Source organism: Lissotriton helveticus, chromosome 10 (genome assembly GCF_964261635.1).
Source record: "Lissotriton helveticus chromosome 10, aLisHel1.1, whole genome shotgun sequence".
NCBI classification, from domain to species: Eukaryota; Metazoa; Chordata; class Amphibia; order Caudata; family Salamandridae; genus Lissotriton; species Lissotriton helveticus.
Genome location: NC_136071.1, coordinates 422151090 through 422172960, shown reverse-complemented (window position 1 = coordinate 422172960; position 21871 = coordinate 422151090). Strand labels below are relative to the sequence as shown.

Sequence of the window (21871 nt, the reverse complement as noted above, 5' to 3'; positions counted from 1 at the left end):
CTTTGAAGGCCGATGGAGGTCACGTGAGTCGAGCCATCCTCTCTATTGCTGTTTGCTCGTTTTGTGCATGGGTGGGTCCTGGAGATGTGGTTGTGTAGCCGATGGCTCGGCCACCCTGCCAAAAGCGAAGGGGAGCAAGGCGGCCACCCTGCGTACCCTCTGGGATGATTCCCGAAATTTGGTATTTGTTATGGTTGGGAATGTTGATGGGAAGGGAGGGGGCATTATCAAGACCTGATTGGGGGGTTGATGCGGGTGGGTTGGGGGGGGGGACAAGTAGCATTTTGAGCTTATCAGAGAGAAGGAAAGAGACAGTCATTTTTGTCGATGGAACAGGTTTCAGTATAAATTCGGTGTGGATGACATTGTTGGGAAATTATGGTATAGTGAAATGTGGACATTATCATTTGTTACAGCTGCTCGACGCATTCTCTGTTGATGGTCTGGTTGTTAGATCAGCTAGAACTGGAGAGTACAAGTGGGTATGTGTGACAAAGTGCGCGATGAAGGACGTAATGCTTATTGAACAACTGTGAAATCATTAACATGTCTTTCTTGGAATGTGCGCGGTATGAATGATCGCAGGAAGGCGAGACTGGTACATTCCTCCTTGTTGCGTAAGGAGGTGGATATCTGCCTTTTGCAGGAAACACATCTGGCTACTAGCGGAACACCAATGCTTAAACATGGCAAATTGGGGGTGGTGGTTGAAGCTCCATATTCAAAGTACGCCAGGGGTGTGGCTATTCTGATTCGTAAGGGATTACAGTGGTCCACTCACACAGAGAATATGGACACGGAGGGCAGATTTATAATTTTGCTTGGCACGCTGTTTGGTACACAGACTTTGATAGTTAATGTATATGGCCCCAACACTGATTGCCCCTCCTTTTTCCAAACTGTATGGCATAAAGCCCAGATGTGTGGAAGCGCAGCACTCTCATGGGGGGGTGACTTTAATGTGGTACTCTCCCCGACTGACGACAGGCAAGGGGTTTCCCGTGAACACCACCCGAAGGCGGCTGCAACACTGGCTGACATAATTGATGACGCTGAGCTGGTTGACTCCTGGAGGTCCCTACACCCAGGGACTCGCATGGATACATGCGTAACCACACATAGAAGCGCTTGGTCACGTATAGATTACTGGCTGTTATCGAAAGACATGCACACTCGAGTAATAGAGACTGATTTACTCCCGTAATCCATTTCTGATCATACACCAGTGAGAATCCGAATAATGCTTCCGCAGGCGTATGCGCAGCCCTTCAGCTGGAGATTCCCATCCCATGCGTTGCTTAACCAGGTGTTCCGTGAGGAGCTCCGCGAGAAACTTACGGAGTACTTTTAACTTAATGAGGGCTCTGTGGACTCGCCGGGAGTGTTGTGGGAGGCGTTCAAAGCTATTGCTAGAGGCCACTGCATGGCTCTCAAAACAGGGGTTCTCAGATCCATAAGGAACACATTAGATAGCCTGGAGAAAGAACTTGTGAGGCTTGAGGAAGAGATTGCCAGATCCCCGACACCATCGACACAGGGAGCATTCAGGGCTACACTAACGAAATATCAGGAAGAGGCGGAGAGGGAGACAGCCTTTCTTAATAAATATGCACAAGCTAGGAGATACGGTGAGGGCGAACGTGCCGGGAAAACATTGGCATAGTTGCTACGCGCACCCAGGGGCGCGGGGTACATCACAGAACTTACAGACACGAACGGTGTGACTGCTCGGACCCCACGGGACATACTAAACACTATGGCGGCCTTCTATAAATCACTGTGCACCTCTCAGACGAACCCGGAGGCCTTGGATATAGAGACTTATCTAGACACGATTAGCCTTGCATGGTTCAATGATGGGGCAAGACAATATATGGATCTTCCGTTCAATGTAGAAGATATTCGTGCTGTGATAGCGAGAATGCCTGCAGATAAGGCACCTGGCCCGGATGGACTTACTGCCGCCTTCTATAAGGAATACGTTGATCTGATAGCGCCCCGGTTACACGGGGTTTTCCAGGAAGCTGTAGACACTGGGTTGTTGCCACCCACACTCCGTGAGGCCATGATAATCACACTACTTAAGCCTAATAAGGATCCGACCTGTCCGGATACCTACTGGCCCCTCTCACTCATAAACCTGGACGCTAAAATATATGCCAGGCTCTTGGCTGACAGAATTAAACCCATTCTGCCCCAAATAGCACTGTGCGATCAGTCCGGCTTCGTGCCTGGTCGCTCGACCTCTCACAACTTGAGAGTGATTTATGACCTTTTGCGCTACCTAAGCCCTGAGTTCAAAGCGGCTGCGGCCTTGCTGGATGCCACAAAGGCATTTGACTCCTTGGAGTGGGGATTTTTATTTGCCCTGTTCACACGCATGGGCCTCAGCCCGTTACTTATACAGCGCATCAAATTGCTTTACACTGGCCCTATGGCGCGGGTCAACCTCAATGGGCAGTGTTCTGACCTGTTTTCCATCTCGCGAGGCACGAGACAGGGCTGCCCTTGTCACCGCTCCTCTTTGCTATCGCTACTGAGCCCCTGGCGGCCCGGTTGCGGCAACATCACACACATCGCAGCATAGGCTTCACATCACGCGGCCTACTAATATCCATGTATGCTGATGATATGACCATCTACATGACTAACCCTGAGAAGAATTTTGATCCCTTAATGAGAGAGTTTGTGCGATATGGAGGTTTGTCGGGCATATTGATAAATTGGAAGAAATCGGTGATGCTGCCGTTGACGGATGACACTAAGCGGTGCGACACAGCATACCCGATTGAGTGGGAGACTACTGAGGTGAAATACCTGGGCATCTGGTACAGCAGGTCCATACAAGAAATCTGGCTTGCCAACTATGGCGCAGCCATGGACTGGCTGGAGGGAAAGGTTAAGAGATGGAAGACACTGCCGCTCTCCCTCACGGGGCGTATAGCAATAACTAAAATGGTCGTATTGCCCAAATTTTTATATCTGTTTGTTAATATTCCCGTGCCTCTCACGTGCAATTTTTTAAATGGGTCCGGACAGCGATTTTGGAACTAGTATGGGTGGGAAAACAACATAGGGTCTCCTGGAACATATTGACGCTCCCATTCGATCAGGGCGGAATTGCTGCGCCCGACTTCGAACTGTATGCATATAGTGCCCAAGCCCAATACCTACACTACTGGCACCACCCGATTCCATTTCAACCAATTGAGTTGGATGTTGCTGCACCCACACCTCTTAATACTACAGTCTATCATCCTTATAAAAGATCGCCCACGGACATAAACACGGTGGAATCGGTACGATGGGCTTGGTCGAAACTAGCCAAGAGAGCGGGGATTCCGGAACTCTTTGCCCCTTCAATGCCGCTAGGAGGTAACCCACTACTGGGACCCCTCATGGACAGGGGCGTGACGGACAGAGCACGAAAGAGAGGTCTAACCAAGGCCGGTGATTTGTGCCCGGACAATACGTTTCTGACCTTACAAAATATGTGTACTCCCGACATTCCTAATGCCTCAGACATGTTACTATATTACCAGTTGAGAGCGGCATGCAGGTCTCGATATCCGGACTTTCCGGCTGCTCCTCCTGCGCTCCCTGCAATGGAGGAACTGCTTTCTAATGAATCACCTCGGAAACTAATAACGCGCATTTATAGAGTGATGCAGGATACTGCTCCGGTGCTACTTAGCTCCTCAAAATCAGAATGGGAGGCAAAATCTGGATTAGAGATCACCGATAAGAAATGGCAGTTCTGTTGCTCACAGCTCGAAAGTCTGTCACCAAATTACAGGCTGAGACTGATTTACTTTAATTACTTACATAGAGTTTATCGTACACCTAAACAACTACTGAAGATGGGTCTACAGAGCGATGCTAAATGCTGGAGGTGTGGGGATGAGATGACTACATTCTTCCACTTAACATGGGAGTGCCGACAGATATCAGACTATTGGATAGAGGTGTTCCGGTATATGGGTCACATGGTAGAATTAGATATGACGCCAGACCCTCTGATGGCGCTGTTGGGGTATGTCCAGGAGGTCCCTAAGAAAACACGTAAACTGGTTGCCCTGTTACTACTGCTGGCAAAGCGGCAAATAGCGATCCACTGGTAGAGAGGGCCCCGCCTACGATAGCAAATTGGATAAAATCTGCGGTATACTGCAAAAACCAATTGACAACGTATTGGGAACTAATGCCACTGAAGTCCAGGCCTCCTGATATATGGGAACCATTGGTTGTATGGCTGAGTCGTGGGGGTACAGACTTGTGTGCCGACTAAGTGTATATATTGACTGAATGGCTGATTGTCCTTTTTGAGGTGAGGATACCAGACGGATGAATGCTGTGTGAATGTGTGGAATGTTATTCCAAAGAATTGGATTGATGACAGCTGATACAGCGAGAACCTGTTCTAGTCTCAGGACGTGCATAGATTCTGTAGATCCGTTCTCTACATGGATATGATGTGCGATAAATGCTCTACAATGCTAGCCATATGGGGTTGTCTTGTTGCTTTGTTTTGTTAATGCCAAAACCTTATGTAACTATTAGACGAAGCTACCACTCGCTTTTGCCACCCCAAGACACACCGTCGATATTTCTGGAGAATGGCATATTTCCGAAGATGTTGTAAATGATTGCAATAAGTATCGAAGTTTCTCTAATATTGAATTAGCTGCCTGCCTCCGGGTTGTTGGCCTAAAGCAGTGTCATAACTATAATTGTCAATAAAGGTTCTGGAAACTTAAAAAAAAATAAAAAATAAAAAATAAAGGAAAAAGAGACAACCTGGTATGAATGAGTCTCTGTCCTCTGTTTATTGTCGTCTTTGCGCTTTCCCATGAAGGGGAGGCGAGGAGGCTACAGGGTGCTGCTGGATCAGGACAGGCAGCTGCTTGTTTATATTTGCATTGTGCTTTCACTTTAAGTGAAAGCGCGATGCAGAAATAAACATGTTGCCGCCCTTGCCAAAGGCGACTGAAACAAACTGTTGCCATTACGCAAATAATAAAAAAAAAGTTTACCCACTAATTAAAGGAGACTGTATAATGCTGCAAGTAAAAGATCCAGTCTGGATGGGCTGTCCCAAAAGGAAATAGGGCGGTAACAAAAAAGCCTCATTTTCAATCGGAAGCCAGCATTTACCATAAATGATTACACCAGCCAATGAAAAATAGGGGCAGGACTTCAATCCCACTTCTAAAACCTACCCTACTACAATAAGCCTCGCAGAGCAAGCAGCGCATGCGTGCTGCAACGCTAGATCTGCGAGACCTAAAAAACAACCTGTGGCCCATGGCAGACAGCACCCCCACTTGCACTAACATCTGCTCATTAGAAAAGCTATGCTCCCCCAAGCAGGCCAAAGTCTGTCCTTTTAGTAGGGCCTTTCTCAACTCTCCTCACCCCTTGGCTGTGATGCCATTTGTGAGTCTGAAACCAGCAACAAGATACATCTATGGGTTATTGGTAGAGTTTGTGATGAAGACTCCAATAGCCCCCATCTCCTTCCTCCTGTGGGGGGATGGGCTGGGCAACTGACAGGACCAGGCAGGTGACTTACCATTAGGGTACCTTAATGAACATCAACCTTAGGCCACTGGAAGCGGCTGTGGCTGATAGCTCAGAAAACCCAGCAAAAATACCTAAACACTGCTTGAAGCCAAACCAAGGAAGTTACCAGAATAGTTGGGTCTGTCTCACCTTCCTGAAAGGAAAGAGCTGTTGTACGTGTCCAAGATTTTTCAGCAGAGAGCTTCCAAAACTGATGGTTGCACGAACATACAAATATGGTCAGAGCCATCAATCCCTAGCACATTCACCAAAGCCTAGATTCACAACTTCACAACTCTGAACAGCATGGACGCGACCCTTTATTTTAATTGCACTCCTCTCTTCTGATGCATGTGTCATAATTCCATTGATGCAGTCATAATTTTAGTTAAAAAGAAACCATACAAGAGTCAATACTTCTTTCAGGGAACATTACTGCATTCATAGGAAAGAAGTGATGAAGCTGGTTTTGTGGCTGCTTCAATGCTCTGAACAAGGAACGGGGAAGCGGTTAGATGAAGGTCAGAATGGGAGTACTAAATTCTCATGAGATATCATATAATGTCAACAGTTCAGCCAAACATGGTAGTCAGCGCTGATGTATTCAGAAGGCCTTTCAGAAAACATGCATCTTTAAGACTGCATAGAATCTCAGGGAGTCAGATTCTAGGCAGAGAGGTGGATGAAGTGAGTTAATATGTGTCAGGTGCAATGGATGTTCCATCAGTGATTTGACACTTGGAGAAGATATTTGCTAAGGCAGGTGCTACAGATTCCTAATCTGTGCTACGCCAGTTCGAACAGGTAGGTGTCTCATGGGTTGGGTGAAACAATTGCTCCATGTGTGCTCAAGTAGGCCAAGCTGATGCCCTGCCTGTTCTCTAGTATGTGGTACCTATGTTTTCTTTATGCTTGTATACATGTAACATATGCCCTTAAGTGATCAGGCAGCTCAATCAGATACGCCATGGTCACTAATGTATTTGGAACTGGTACAAATGTGTGTCCAGGCATGTGGAACTCATGTCATGTCTGTGCTCAGACAGGTGGAGCTTTAATGGGGGTCTGCCCATACGCAGATTATCATCTCAGAATGTTCGTAAACGCCTCTGCATGCTTTTCTCTCTTGTATGAATTGTAACAGATTTTTTACTCTATGTATTGTATACACTGCCATCAGGGCAAGGTCCCTGATATACATTTTCACTTGAAGTTTCAATACTTCGGGAATGCATTCACACACCTCTAGATTTGCGGCAGAGTCATAGGAACATTCATTCCTTTCTTCTGTTACGGGTAGGAGAGGATGAATAGATGTAGGCTGAAATGAAAACCTCATGAATCTCCGTTGTGCCCATAAGAACTGTCCCTTTTCTTTCTCAACAGAATGTCCACAAGCTACTGACAAAGCCATACTCAACAGCTGATGAACAAAGGTGAGAATATGTTTTTCTGAATTGTGCTGGTCCCCATGTGTGCTGAAATCTTGGGTTCTCGTAATTTGTTTTCCAGAATTACACTGTCATTACCAGCAAAAGAGCCACGAACATTTGCATAACCCACCCTTGTTAGAGTTTTGTCAAAATGTTAGCACAGTTCACAGCTAGGAATCACTGTACCAGTCGCTTCTATGGGATGTTTTGTAACTCTGTGGGATAGACAAATTCTCCTAATTTCATCCATGGGGGTTGTTGAGCGCACACGTGGATACAATACAGTGTTTGTGTAACATCCATCTACTCTAGCTCAGCTTTATTAACTCATAGGCATTGACCAGACACAGTGTTACCATCTCCCCTTACAGTTCTATGTACAGACATCAATCTTCCATCCTAGATACTGGGCTAGCCTTACACAGACAGACTGCCTCCAAGTGCCCATTTGTAAAGACCTAAATGTAGCTTGCTGTCAATGGCGTACAGTGAGGTTAAGTATCACTTGGATAGACGATTCTAGTTTTCAACCATTATGTATTCAGGTGAGACCTGCACATGTATGAGAAGGTGAGAGACAACTGTACTAGCCTAATGGAAAGAGCAAACAACAATGTACTAACATCGATATGGGACAGGCACTACTACTAACAGCTCTTAGGACACTAAAAGACAATAGAGTAAATTACACAGCACTGTAAGAGTTCACAATTAGAAATATAACATCCCCTTAATAGAAAGCCTTAGCAGCACAACCTGCTGTTCAGGCATTCTTAAATTTTGCACGGATCTATCAGTTGATATATATTTGAAAACTGCAGCCATGCAATATAAACCCAGAAAGCACATATAGAGGTAATCTCCTTATCCGGGTTTACCAGTGGTCAGCCAACACAAACTAATGTCCTTGAATACTGGAGTAAAGGAAGTGTGTTTGTCCAAAGGTAGCCCTTTTATGAGTCATTTACAGTATGGCAGATGCAGGGCATTTGCCAGAAATTGGTGGTTGTCCTGCCCGCCCTATTTAGAATGTATGCACAGGTAGACACTCTAAATAGTGTATACAGGTCATCTGCCAATTTTGGACAGATGTACAGCATCCTTCAAAATTACACACAGAAGATTTGATTTAGAGTTTGGAGGAGGTATGTTTCATCTAAAATGTGACGGATATCCCATCTACCTTATTAAACAAGTGCGTTAGATGCGAGTGCACTTGTAATAAGGCTTGTGGGATATCTGTCACATTTGTGGAGGAGTAAACCTCTGCCAGACTCTAACTCAGGCCCAAAGTCTGCCTGGAGGCTGATTACTACCGGAGATCCAAAATGTTCAACAGCTGGTGAACCCACCTCCAATAATTGCTGAGGCTCATGAGTCCATAGCTGGGGGTGTCCACTGGCTATTGGATAGGGAATCTGAAAACTACAGTAACCCCACAAACCTCTCAGCAAAGCTCAAAATCCTATAGTAGAATTTGGCAGGTCTCTGCTCTAAAATAGATAACCCAGAGTGGGGTGCCCTTATCCAAGACTCAGATATATGTATGTTGCAGGAAACCTGGGCCAGGGAGATAATCCATAGGCACACAACTTACGCCATACCCGCCACATCCAGGGGGAAGGGTAGACCATCTGGGGGACTTATCACTTGGGTTGCTTACACTTGGTTTGCACGGGGAAGCAGGTGGAGACATCATTTAGTGATATTCTGTGTTTTATTCTGAGCTCCCCAGCCAGGCCAAGGTTAGTGCTCATTAATGTATACTCGCACCCAACCGGACATGGGCAAGAGTCCCCCACCCTAGACAAATTATCATCATTCATATCCACAGTTATTGACCATGACATAGTGACTTTGGCTGGCAATTTCAATTGTCTGTACGAACCATTTAGGGACTTGGAGGCTGACGAACCAAATGACGAGGATCTGCACTGGGCCATTCCAGTGGCCCATGCACAGCCAGCACGGGCATGGACACCATTAGTTGTCCAACTGAACACCCTCACCCTGAATTACTCACTTAGGGCGTGTAATGGACGCTGACAGTCCGGCCAATTTCACCTATCATAGGTTGTGTTACCCTTCAATCCTAGATTATATCATGGTGAATACTAAATCTTGGCATCGGTTGGCCAACTTTAAGATTGTTGCTAGATTCGATAGCAATCATAATGCTCTAATCTTAGAAATGGACTCTCCATATATTGGAGAAGCCCCAAAGGACTAACTGTTGAAAACAGCAGGGCCAATCCTTACTAGATGCAGGAGGAGAGTAAGATGGGGCACCCTATGTGAATCCCAAGATAGACTATCTTCACTTTACCAAACAATCTTACCATATCTGGAGGTTGCAATCCAACTAGGTGAGTCCGGAGATTCTGTCTGCACCCTCAGTAAAATAGCAGAAAATCATCAAGGATTAGTGGCGGCTCTAGCGGACAGCTTTGTAAAAATAATACAAGCAAAGGCAGGCAGTGCTCCTAGACATCCTTGGTACAATGCCAAATGCCGTAAGGCTAAGATAAACCTGTTGGCAGTGATCAAAAGTAATGACAAGCTGCTGACAAAGGGCAACAGGATAATATATAAACTTGAAATCAAACAAGGAAAAAAGGAGTGGGAAATAGAAAAGTGGGAAGTGGGACAGTCTGAGAGATGCTCTAAACAGAAGAGACATAAGGGCCTTTTGGAAATTAATAAGCTCAGATACAAAGGAGGACAAACATGCTTTTGAACCAAACTTGGGCGCCGAGGTCTGGAGGCCACACTTTCAGTCACTTTACTCCAGGGAAGAGGGTGCTCTTGAGCATGCCGAAACCTTCACCTCTCTCACACACCTACTCAGTTTAAAAACTCCGGCAGTTTCTCTAAAAGAGGTAGCGGCTGCTATTGCCTGAGTAATACCTGCTAAGGCCCCGGGGCTTGATAAGATCCCTGGAGACCTCTATCGTAATGAACCTAGTGTCTGGGCCCCCTATCTCTGGAGTATATTTAACGCTATATTACAGGGAATAGAGATCCCTATAACATGGCTAGGGGCTGAAATTATCCCTATTTTTAAGAAGGACTCACCCCTCCTTCCTGCAAACTATCGGCCAATTAGCCTCATCGATGTTGCACAAAAAATCTTCGCTCGAGTGCTTCTGGAGCGTTTGCAGAATTGGATGGTGGGGTTTTCTTTTCTTACCCCCTACCAGGCCGGTATTCGTACTAAAACATCCACAATTGATTAAGTTTTCAGGTTGCAACTATTGCACTGGAAAACAGTAATCTTGGAGGGTGGCAGTCTCTATCTGATTTTTGTGGACCTGAAATCGGCCTTTGATCTAGTTCCCAGAGAAAAACTATTGGCTATTTTGTACGATCTAGGAGCGCCTCCCTACTTATGTGAGATTCTGAAAAGATTGCATATGAACAACTATGCCCAAATTAGATTTGGAAAAAATGGAGACCTCACCGATCGCATACCCATAGAGAGAGGTGTGAGACAGGGGTGTGTACTAGCCCCTACCCTTTTTTGTCTCTTTATAAATGGCCTAGTGGAGGCTTTGGCAGCAGGAGGGGATCTCGACGCACCAAAATTAGCAGGCCGCAAGGTATCTGCCTTGATGTTCGCAGACGATACCCTCCTGCTGTCCAAATCACCGATGGGTATGCAAAGGGCACTGGATATTTTTTTTCTTATTTTGCAAGAACAGGGGCCTGGAAATAAATACACAGAAAACAAAATATATGGTGGTCAATGCAGGCCACTCAACACGTCCCAATCCACAACTAGCCGGAGACTCTTTAGAGAAAGTCTCTGTCTGTGACTATCTGGATTTAATCCTCTACAAGAATATGGAGTGGGGTGACCAAACCAGGAAGGTTTGTCTTAAGCTGACGCAAACGTCAGGGGGCCTCGTGAAACAGCAGAGGAAGTGTGTATGCAAAATGCTGGTGACGGTGCTGGAAATCTACAAGGCACAAGCTAGAGGGGCCACCTTGTACGGAGCCAAATTATGGGGCCATAGGCCAACTGAACAACTCGCAAGGATTAAAAATTCTTTCCTTAGACAGTTGGTGGGCCTTCCTTATAGCACCCCCTTAACTCCGCTCCGAGTGGACTTGGGCGTGTTCCCAATGGCACAGGAGGTAGCGCTCAGACCCCTACTTTACTGGCGTCGATTATGGAGCACCCCAGAGTTATCCACGTACAAGGAGGAACTGAGGGAGGTGGCCAATCATAGGGGGGCAAGCAAAATCTCCCGGCTTACCTATATTAAGAATTCCTTTGCAGCCATCGGAATGGGAGATTTATGGAACAGCCCAGAAGAAAGCTCTTTGGTTACACCAAGAAAAGTCCTGATAAAAAACTTTAAGGATCACCACCTCAACTTACTCCAGAGGGGCCTCAGGACAGGCACACTTACTACATCCTTCCTAGATGTTAAATTCTCATACCTCCTAGAACCTAACATCGATGATATACATCCCTTCCTAGCCAAAAAAACTCTACATGCAGTTCAGGCATGGAGTACTCCCCCTTACATGCTGTCACCTTTAAGTGGGGGGTAGCCAGACGAAAGCTTGTCCGTCTTGCAAAAACTGTACAGAGACCGACTTGCATGTGTTGATTTTTTGCCCTACCTACAAGGTAATAAGGGCCCGTTGGCTTTGCAGGATTCTTGGAACCTCCCATTGCCTACAGGCCTATAGAATCCTGAAATACGACACTGGAATGCCTATTGTTTATTCTGTGTCCCGTTATCTTTTTTCAATGTAGTGTGCTCGTCGTGCAGTCCTAAAGACAGTACAAGTTTAAACTGCCCATTCTTTATACTTTCCATAGACCCCGACACCTCATTTTATTTACTCTGACCTCTTAATCCATTCGACTTTATATTTCATGTCTGAGATACACAATGCCTACAAAGCTTTTTAATATTTTATCCTTTTAATTTTTTAGAAGTTTTTATATTTATGTGTATAGAAACATTTCTATATTGATACATTCTAATGAATTGTAAATGTTTTATATGTGCTTTTATGGTCTTGTGCGGCCCAGATAAAGTATCTTTTGACTTTGACATTGGTTTGGATGCTTCTTCATACATTGGTGAATAAGACTAATTGTGCAGAGCATTTTAGGCATCTTGCCACTTCAGAACACAAGACTGGATTCATTTTCTGAATTGGAGATTATAATGCATCAAAATACCCGATCTTCCTCTCTTACCTAGGAATGCTTTTACAGAGTATGATCTATGCCTCTCTACTACATTTCATTTAGGGCAATGATGTTCTAAATGCCCTGCCAGCTCATTTTTGACACAGAAGAAATACAGATCTAATGGTACTATCAGTCAGAGACAACCTCAGACGTCTACTGTATGGCAGTGGAGTCAGAGTGTTGATGCTGTTCGATATTTCCAGAGCCTTTGACACCATCAACCTATCAATACTTTCCACTGGAATGACCACTGTATCTGTCTCAGGACAGTACTTGAATGGTTCACCTCCCACCTGGAGAGCAGATGTTAACTTATCTCCTTGCCTCTTTTCTCCTTACAGCCTAGCAAGGCCAGCTGTGATGACATTCATGGCTCAATATTTAGCCCTTAATATTTAATATATACATGCAATGCCTTGCCAAATTACTCTTTCAGGCAGAGTTGCATTTCTATATGCACATGGATGATACACAGCTGATCGTTACCTGGACAGGCTTGAATCAGGGAGGCAGTGGTTGGAATCTAAGAAATCATTAACTATTGATTTTTTTCTCCCTCAGTGGTGTTTTCTGCAAAGCGCCTGGGATCCACCAGAGTAAGGTAGTTTGTGTGCTACAGTAGTGTTGAGATAGTCACGCTAGCTTTAAGCTGTAGGGTAAAAATGACAATCCTCATCCTCAGTGAGGGAGGAGGCTGGTCCAAGTTTGTGGGGTAGCTTATCTTTTTGCATAGATGCAAAAATGCTAGAAATTTAAAGAAACTAGCCATCATTGTTGGTGTGTCTGCCACAGGAACAAAACTGTTATGTGGGACATTCATATCATGAAAACAAAACGTAGGCACATTGTTTAAGAGCTCCTCATTTCGTTACTCTCTGGTAGATGGGTATAGAGGTTACCAGGCTTTTCCAGTTTGTGCTCTCTGAGACATTAACAAGAATTCACAAATATAGTGGTCTTAGTTGTTTTATAGCATCCAAAGCTCACACACATCTGTCTTCCCTACATATATTAAAATAGTCTAACTGGCTGGTATTTTTTGCAGCAGTGCTTGCAAACATCAGCAGGATGACAGTTCATCAATATCAGCTCGTCTATTTCTTCCATCAACTGAACTCATTGAAAGGCTTGTATCAGAAGCTAGCGAGATACTACACATAAAGGATGGTGAGTATTTGCTTCACTGTCAGTCATTCAGATTCTGGTGGGGCAAGTGGTGTTTTGGGTTACCTATTTGCTGCAGATGTGGTGGTCTACAATATCTGGTACTATTACATGCTACCCATAGAATTGAGATCATTTTTGTTTTACAACCATTTTATTCGATGTTTTCAATAACTTGGTAAGCTAAAAGCATTCATCATCTTTCATAACAGAAGCATAAAAGATAACCCATTCATGGTTCGATCTCAGGCAACATAAACCCTTGGTATGGTACTGCACATAGATTACAGTAAAAAAGAAAAAAAGTCCCCCAAATGATGGAGATTGCAAATGGCATAACGTCATTACTGGTTGTATAACATGGGCAACTCACAGGTCCATCCTCCCAGTATCCTCCCTTGTTCAGAATCCAAAAAGCACCTGGAAACTCGGAAACTCCTCCATAAATTCCTCAAAAGATTTAACCTTGCTGTTGCAAAAAATAAAAAGTGATACAAATGCAATCTCCCTCCCGCCACTTCGCAAATGGATCTGGTTGTAATGCCAGTGTGAAGGAGTTATTGAAGTGAATGGAGGTCTGAAGAGATAGGCAAGTGGTCAGCTATAGCTGTTGGTGTAGTTTATTCCCCACGTGGAGTGTTGTGGATGTAGGTGTACTAGGGTATGCATTAGGAGGCCGGTCTCTCTTGGGCTTCCAGATGGGATCCCATAGAGATGGGCCCACCACCACTCTATTCATATGTACCCAGATCTTCTCATTCATTCTAGAGCTTTAATCCAGCAAGATCTTCATCTGTGAGGCCCAGTAATACTTACACATATCTGGTAAAGCCATTCCACCTGTATTTCTCAGCTGGCCTAGTAGGTTATATATGATACAAACTAAAGGTTTCGTAGGGAGCTGATTTGTAACAATAATACAACAGATTCACAAATAGACATCCAATTATCTAATTCTTATTCAAATTTATTTCAGACACAAAATAGAAAATGACAAAAGAGCGTTAGTCAGAAAATATGATTCCATATCATTACAAAATGTTTCCACAAATGGTTTACAGTTGACTTATTCCTAAAACACGATATTTTCACCTAACACGTGTTTCGCTGCCGTACATGCTGCATTCTTCAGGGCTGAAAAGAAATGGAAAAAAGTATTTTATTAGAATGCATATACTGTTCATATTGAATGATATAACATACATGTTCAGAATTAAGAGAAGACAAAAGTCTCCATTTGTGTAACCATATTTTAGATCCACATTTCTGTTCTTATCAATTTTCCACTTAGTATATTTTTAACATGTTACTTCCCAAACTATTCAGTTATTGTCCTATATTTAAATATGATTTCTGATCGTTGTTTCAGACATTTAACACTTGTCACATGAGTTCTGTATGTTAGAATGTCCATAGGGAAGATGTGGTAAACCAACAATGTTACATGCTATATGTATTTTGGCATAATATAAACATTTATTTTTATTGTAGCGAGGTGAACCAAATCGAATTTGTGGACCAATTATTTTAGTTGAACATTCATAAAAATGTGGTTTCATTTTGTTAACAGTGAGTCAAGAAAGATTGAGTTGGTGTGGACTATGCAGCTCATAATGCAGTTAGTAGAATGGTCTGGGCTACATTTTTGGAAGAATGATACAACAGGGTTTGAATCAAGGCCCTTATGTATTATGTTATTGTAAACATATTCTTGGTGTTAGATGTTTTTTATCTTTGTTTGTTTGTTTTTACTTCTTAAGATATTTGACATTTTTTGTGGATGTGGAGTTCTGAGTTATAACTAGACATGGGTGGTGTTCAAGGAGTTTTACTCTGCAGAACACCACAAAGTGCCAGAATAACTCTACTGAGATTTGCGGAGTTCTGCCAGCGGTGGAGTCTGTTAAGTAGCACTGCTTGCACTGATTTTCAGTGGCAGGAATGTATCCCACACTGTCAAATCGGCATGCACGGCACTACGCTTCAATGTGAATGGAAGATTTCTCAACGTGATCGGTCACTACTTGCCATGAACGCCTGCGTTGAGAAACCTAGCGAGTGAAATATTTCTCGCAAGCAATCTGCAACTTACTGTTGGGGAGCCACTAGAGCGAAAAAACTCCACTCTGTCACTTTACAATGTTTTTCGGAACTTCGTACTCTGCATGGAGCGCAGAGTGGGTTAAACTATGCGAAATCCATCAGCGGAGCGTCATTTGTTGCCCACCCCTATTTATAACATGAAATTTGAGTGGACTGTGAACGTGAAGCCTTCAACTCATAAACTCTATTTCCACCATGGTGATCAGTGCAATGTTAGCATACTGGCTCGGGCCATATGGTAGAGAAACCAGCAATTGCGGGGTTCAAATCCACGTCTAAATGATTTGTGTGTTTATTTTAATTTAATTTACTTTTTTTGACATTTAACTACCAAAACAATTGGATAGGTTATTTTTCTAAATATTTCCAAATTTGGAACATGATTTGAACAAGGGGGATACGATTTTAAGTTAAAACTGTTTTTATATTAAGGTGTCAATAACACACAATTATTTTCACTTCAAACTGGGTGGATTTTTTCGATCGGTTTTGGTTTTTGGATGTAGCTCAATGTTTTGAATTGGACATTTTAGGAATTGATTGATGAAGTCGCTTTTGTTAGTAGGTAGACTTCAGTTGATTGTGGACGTGAAGCCTTTAAGTTTTGAATACTGTTTCTATGATGTGGGCCGTGGCACAGTTAGCACAATGGTTCAAGCCACCAGCTAGGCAAACTGGGTCACATGGGATTCAAATCCAGGCTCAGACATATACGGCCAGATGTAGGAAGCCTAATTCCGGTCGGTAAAGGCCGAAATGACCGAATTTCGACCGTTGCCGACCGGAATTAGGCATTTCATATGTAGGGGCCTAAATTAAGGATTCGGTAATTTACCGAATTGGTAATTTAAGGAATCGGTAAATTACCGAATTCTTAAATGGTAAATTACCGAATTCCTAATGTAGGGAGCACTGAAATGAGTGCTTATCCCATGTTAAGATTCGTTATTTACCACCAACTTGTAGTTGGTGGTAAATAACGAAAAACCCCAAAAAAGCAATTTCATGCACATTACTTCAGTGCCATGTTGCAGACATACATGCCCTGATGGCATGTATGTGTGCCACATGTGCACCCATACACAATTGAGGGGTGCAACAGGGTGTCAAAGTGACACCCTGCCACCCTTCAATGTTTTCCCCCTTTTACCGAATCGGTATTTACCGATTCGGTAATTGACATTCATTCCTATGGGCCTCCAGGCCCATAGGAATGAATGGCAATTACCGAATTGGTAAATACTGATTCGGTAAATACCGAATCTTAACGATTCGGAAAGTTTTACCAAATTATTTGCTACATAGCATTTATCGATTCGAAAATACCGAATCGGTAAAATTCGGTATTTTCAAATCGGTAAATACTATTTACCTACATCTGGACCATAGTCTCTATAATTCAATTCAATTTTTTCCATTTAACTATAAATATAATTGGATTCGTTATTTTTTTCACTATTTACAAATTCAGAACATGATTTGTACACAGGGTGCAGATTTTCAAGTTAAAATATTCTTTATACTAAGGTGTCAATGTCAAATGTGATGTATTTTTTGATTTTTCCAGCTGTTTAGTGTGAGAAGTTGGCCTAGCATACGATGTCCACTATTCTAGTGGGCACCTTGCACCAGTCCAAACGACCCTTATTGATGGTAGGTTTAAAGTCAACCTTTATAGAAAGCTATCCTAGTGGTAGCGGTGGAGAGCAGCCTTCAGGCTAAGACTTAGAGGTGAGTTAAGCAAGTTGTTTTACCAGTATATAATCTCTTGAATGGCCAAATGAAAGTACAGCACACAAAGTATATATCAAATATATATGTATTTAACCTAAACACAACCCCTTTGGTCTCTTTATGAGGCTAGAGGTAAAAGTACAATACAAGGAACTTAATTAGCATACGATAAGTTACACAGTATACGTTTCGCCCTAGGGGCCATACAAACCATATACTAAAATAGTGGTATAAGAACCACGTGAGGGATAGAAAGCAGGCCTAGGGCCTAGAGCCTGTAGAACCGCTGGGGGAACCAGGAACCACTCAAGGTTAGGACGCAGGAGACACACGGGGGACGCGAGCAGTATCTAAACATAGTCACGAATCACCATTGACTTTCTATGGAAAACTAACAAGTTACAATTGTAAAGATTAAGGACACTTAGGGGTGAACTACGATGGAGTCCTTTTAAAATTAGACACTTCGAGAGTCAAGACCAACTGAAGCACCGGAGTACTTGTGTTACCTCACCCAGGGAAGCCGGGTGCATAGGTGTCTTTTGGTGTCGGATTTCGTCATCGATTCCAATGGAGAGCTGCAAAGAAATGCTGCGGGCGACCAGAGCAAATTTGTCCGGGTGGATCCAAGGGTGGATCGAAGATCTGAAGAACTAAAAAGCAGAGAGGACAGAGTATGGGTCATTTGCCAGTAACCAGGATAGCGACGGGAAGCTGCCAACCAATGTCGGGTGCTTTTAGGTGAAAGAGGTGAAGCTTGACTCTTCAGCCACAAGGAGCAGGAGGTGTTGACGACAACCAGAAGCTGGATTCAAGCTGTCCCACGAAGGCTGTCGAGTGCCGTAGCAACAGAATCCGGATTGGATCCAACAAGCCTTGGCAACAGCAACCCACGCAAGATGACAAGATTTGCTTCGGTTCAGACCAGCAAGGTCTGAGGGACTCCTCCTTTGGAGAGGAGTGAGAGCACGTCTAGAGCAACCAGGAAAGCTCAAGAAACAAAGGATTGTCCTTTGTGGGGACCAACTAGCCAACAGACTAGGGATCGTGAAGGAGCCTCAAGTGGAAATGCACAAAGCAGGCCCATGGGACACTCGTCGAGTGCAGGTCTCTGAACTTAGATGCAAAAGGTGCTCGGGCAGGTGCTTCAAATACCCCAATGCACAAATTCAGGAGACTTCGGGAAGTAGGTGCAGTTGCAAAAATGCAGGATATCCAGGAGTGCCGGTCCCACGTCTCTTGTGTCCGCTAGTGGTCTCAGCTTTGCTGGGATCTTGGGTCAGCGTCAGAGATGTCTGGAAGGCCATGTTCTGTGTCGCAGATACTTCAGGATCTGGCAGGAGCCTCGAAATTGCAGACCGGCAAAGATGCTTCTTGTTGCCTGTTTGAACAGGGTGGTCACTCCTTGACCACAAGGGAGATTCTTCCATCTTCCAGTCGATATGGAATGTCAAAGTCCCAAGATTTATGTATCAGAGTTTCGTCCAGAGTAATCTAAAGTCCTAGGGACTGAAGTCCTATACTTATGCCAAGTTTAGGGGTTGGACTAACTCTAGGGTCCCACCTATGGGAGGACCTTGGGTGGGGGTGGTTACACCCCTTCCCCTTTGTCCAGCTTCACACTAGAGCTGGGGCTGAGTTCCCCAGGAACCAGTTTGAACTGGGAAATGCATGGAGCACCTTGTATGCCCCAGGCAGTGTCTGAAAAGCATTCACTGAATGCAACCCACCCTGCCACAATACATTAAAGCCTGTCTGGGGAGGTGCTAGCACCTCCATGAACAGGAAACCTATTGTCCAAGCCTCCCCTGCTGGAGTTTCGTCCAGCAGCAGGAGGTCAGACTCGAGTCTGTGGCAGCAACATCCATTTTGTGATGCTGTGGCTCTTTTAAACTTTAACTGGGTATACCAGTGTGTACATGTCTTCGCCCTCTAGAAGGGTGGAATTCTACCCCCGGCACAATAACTGGTGGGGGGTAGTATCCCACAGTGTTTGACACTTTACATGATATATTTTGATAAAGCCAAACCCAAGTTAGCATTAACCGCAAGGATTATAATGCACTTAAGAGTATATGGTATGGCTATATCATAGACCAGTTATAAGGAGGTATTTCCGAAAGCTGCAGAGGGGCTCCTGCTAGGGTACCCTTTCACACAAAACCAAGCACTCCGCCTTCAGGATTGTTAAGGCCTGCCATAGGAGTGACTTATAGGTTACTATGTGTCTGTATGTGTGTGTATATATATATATATATATATTCACAGAAAAAACCATAGGTTATAGACCATATATAGTTAGGAATTAGCATTTACAAAACCTTGAAAATTCACTGAAAAAACCATAGGTTATAGACCATATATAGTTAGGAAATAGCATTTAGAAAACCTTATTTTACTCACACAAAACCATTGAAATTCCATATATAGTTAGTTGCACTAACTATATATCGCGCACCTGCAATCCACTGCTGATGATGTCACATATTACATCATTCATGACATGGTCAGTGACATCACTGATGACATCACTGATGACATCTCAAATGACATCACTGATGACATCACTGATGACATCTCATTTGACATTACTGATCACATCACTGATGACATCATTCATGTGATGATACAATGAACCTCTTCAGACTCTAATATAACCTTAGATACACTCAGTGTAAACAGACACTCACAGACTGTCACTCATCCATGGAGTTACTCACACACCTAGTCAGTCTTGCAAAGAATCAATCACACCTCGATTTCCTCAACTATATAGTTATACACACCTTACTTATTGGAACATATAATAACACATATTTACTCTGTTATACAATCCCTGATACAAGTTCACAATAATCCATACAGCCACTCACACATTCACTGGCTCTTATGCACAGTTATTTATATATGTCAACTATCACATGTACTGTGTTTTACATATGTACTTACTTTGACATGTAGCACTGAGATATCCATTCACTCACCAATACACTCATGCACACAGTCAACCGCCCATACAGATGTTTCCACATGCACTTTTGAACCCATACATCTAGTGAATCAACTGCTCACACATCTATGCACAGAGTCATACACCTCCCAGACACCCACACACACACTCAGTCTCCCATACAAATACTTGGGCAACTAATCAATAACCCATATAGTTAGTCATATAGCTAATGATCAACACATGCATCAGATTACAAAACAACAGACACAATGATGCACAATTTAAAACAGTTTAGTCACTAACCCATGCACTCAGTGAGACACATTTAATCACTCACTTATACAGTCAGTCATGCACCTACTAAATCCTTCATCCAGACACTTATACATCCACTCATTCTTCAATATGTAAGACATATTTTAACTTTACAGAAGCATACAGTCACTGGATGTTGTCATCAGTGATGTCATCAGTGATGTCATTTGAGATGTCATCAGTGATGTCATCAGTGATGTCACTGACCATGTCATGAATGATGTAATATGTGACATCATCAGCAGTGGATTGCAGGTGCGCGATATATAGTTAGTGCAACTAACTATATATGGAATTTCAATGGTTTTGTGTGAGTAAAATAAGGTTTTCTAAATGCTATTTCCTAACTATATATGGTCTATAACCTATGGTTTTTTCAGTGAATTTTCAAGGTTTTGTAAATGCTAATTCCTAACTATATATGGTCTATAACCTATGGTTTTTTCTGTGAATTTCATTGGTTTTTTAACAGCTAATATCTGTAGCTGTAAAATGTATTCTTCTTTAAATCCAAAAATATATTTTATATGTTTATGAATAATTTTTTTTTAAAATATTTTTTTTTCTTCGTTCCCGCTTCGCGAATCGGGAAGCTTCCCGTTAGCTGACCTTGATGCCGCGAAATAGACCGCGAGCCGGTAAACGTTTCTTTACCGCAAGTGCCGCGTTAGAAAACAACATCGTGACGCCTCCCGTCCGCATGACGTTCCACGTTGTCGCTTGATACGTCATATGACGTGCTACGTTAGCCAACTGGTACGCGAAGCGAGTGCCAAAGCGCAGGTTTCTGGAAGCAAACCGGGAGGCCCTGCAAAGCGCTTAACGTAAACACAGCAAGTCATGTGACTTGGTAATAACACTTTTCATTGGTTCATTTCACTTTTGGTTTCCTAATGATGTAAGACTAGGTCATATAATCTAAAATGAACACTTTTGATTGGTTGAGAACTCTTGTTTTTCCCAAATGATGAAAATCCCTCCTTCTTTCCTCACTCTGACTTTCATCATTGTGAGAGAAAGACCCTTTGTGATCACTGAGCAATGGCTTCTTTAGTAGCTTCAGCTGGTGCTTCCCCACCACCTCCACCACATCCAAGGAAGAGTGGACCACCTGCTCAAGTTGTAATTCAACAAGAAGAAGAAGAAGAGGAACAGGAGGACGAGCACGAAGAGAGGCAGTTTTTGCCTGAGCAGCCCAAGACGTCTCACCGGAAAGAAAACTTCATTTGGCAATTTTTTAAAATTCCCAAAGGTCAGAAAAAAGTAAATGCAAGATACGTAACTTGCCTTATATGTCAAGATAGACTGTCCAGAGGGACCGACAAAAAATACAGTTTCGGAAACTACACAATGCATCGCCATATGACTAGGTGGCATCCTAACAACTACAGT

General features: G+C 43.4%; 1 protein-coding gene across 1 annotated transcript in view; it reads left to right on the top strand.

The window, feature by feature from the left end:
* Window positions 1-21871, top strand: part of LOC144784026 (syntaxin-binding protein 4-like) — a 1158996-nt gene that overhangs the window by 1087708 nt on the left and 49417 nt on the right. Inside the window, exons 22-23 of the mRNA XM_078662726.1 lie at window positions 6949-6998; window positions 13256-13377. Of these exons, the coding sequence (XP_078518852.1) occupies window positions 6949-6998; window positions 13256-13377 (172 nt within the window). The remainder of the gene's footprint in view (window positions 1-6948; window positions 6999-13255; window positions 13378-21871) is intronic.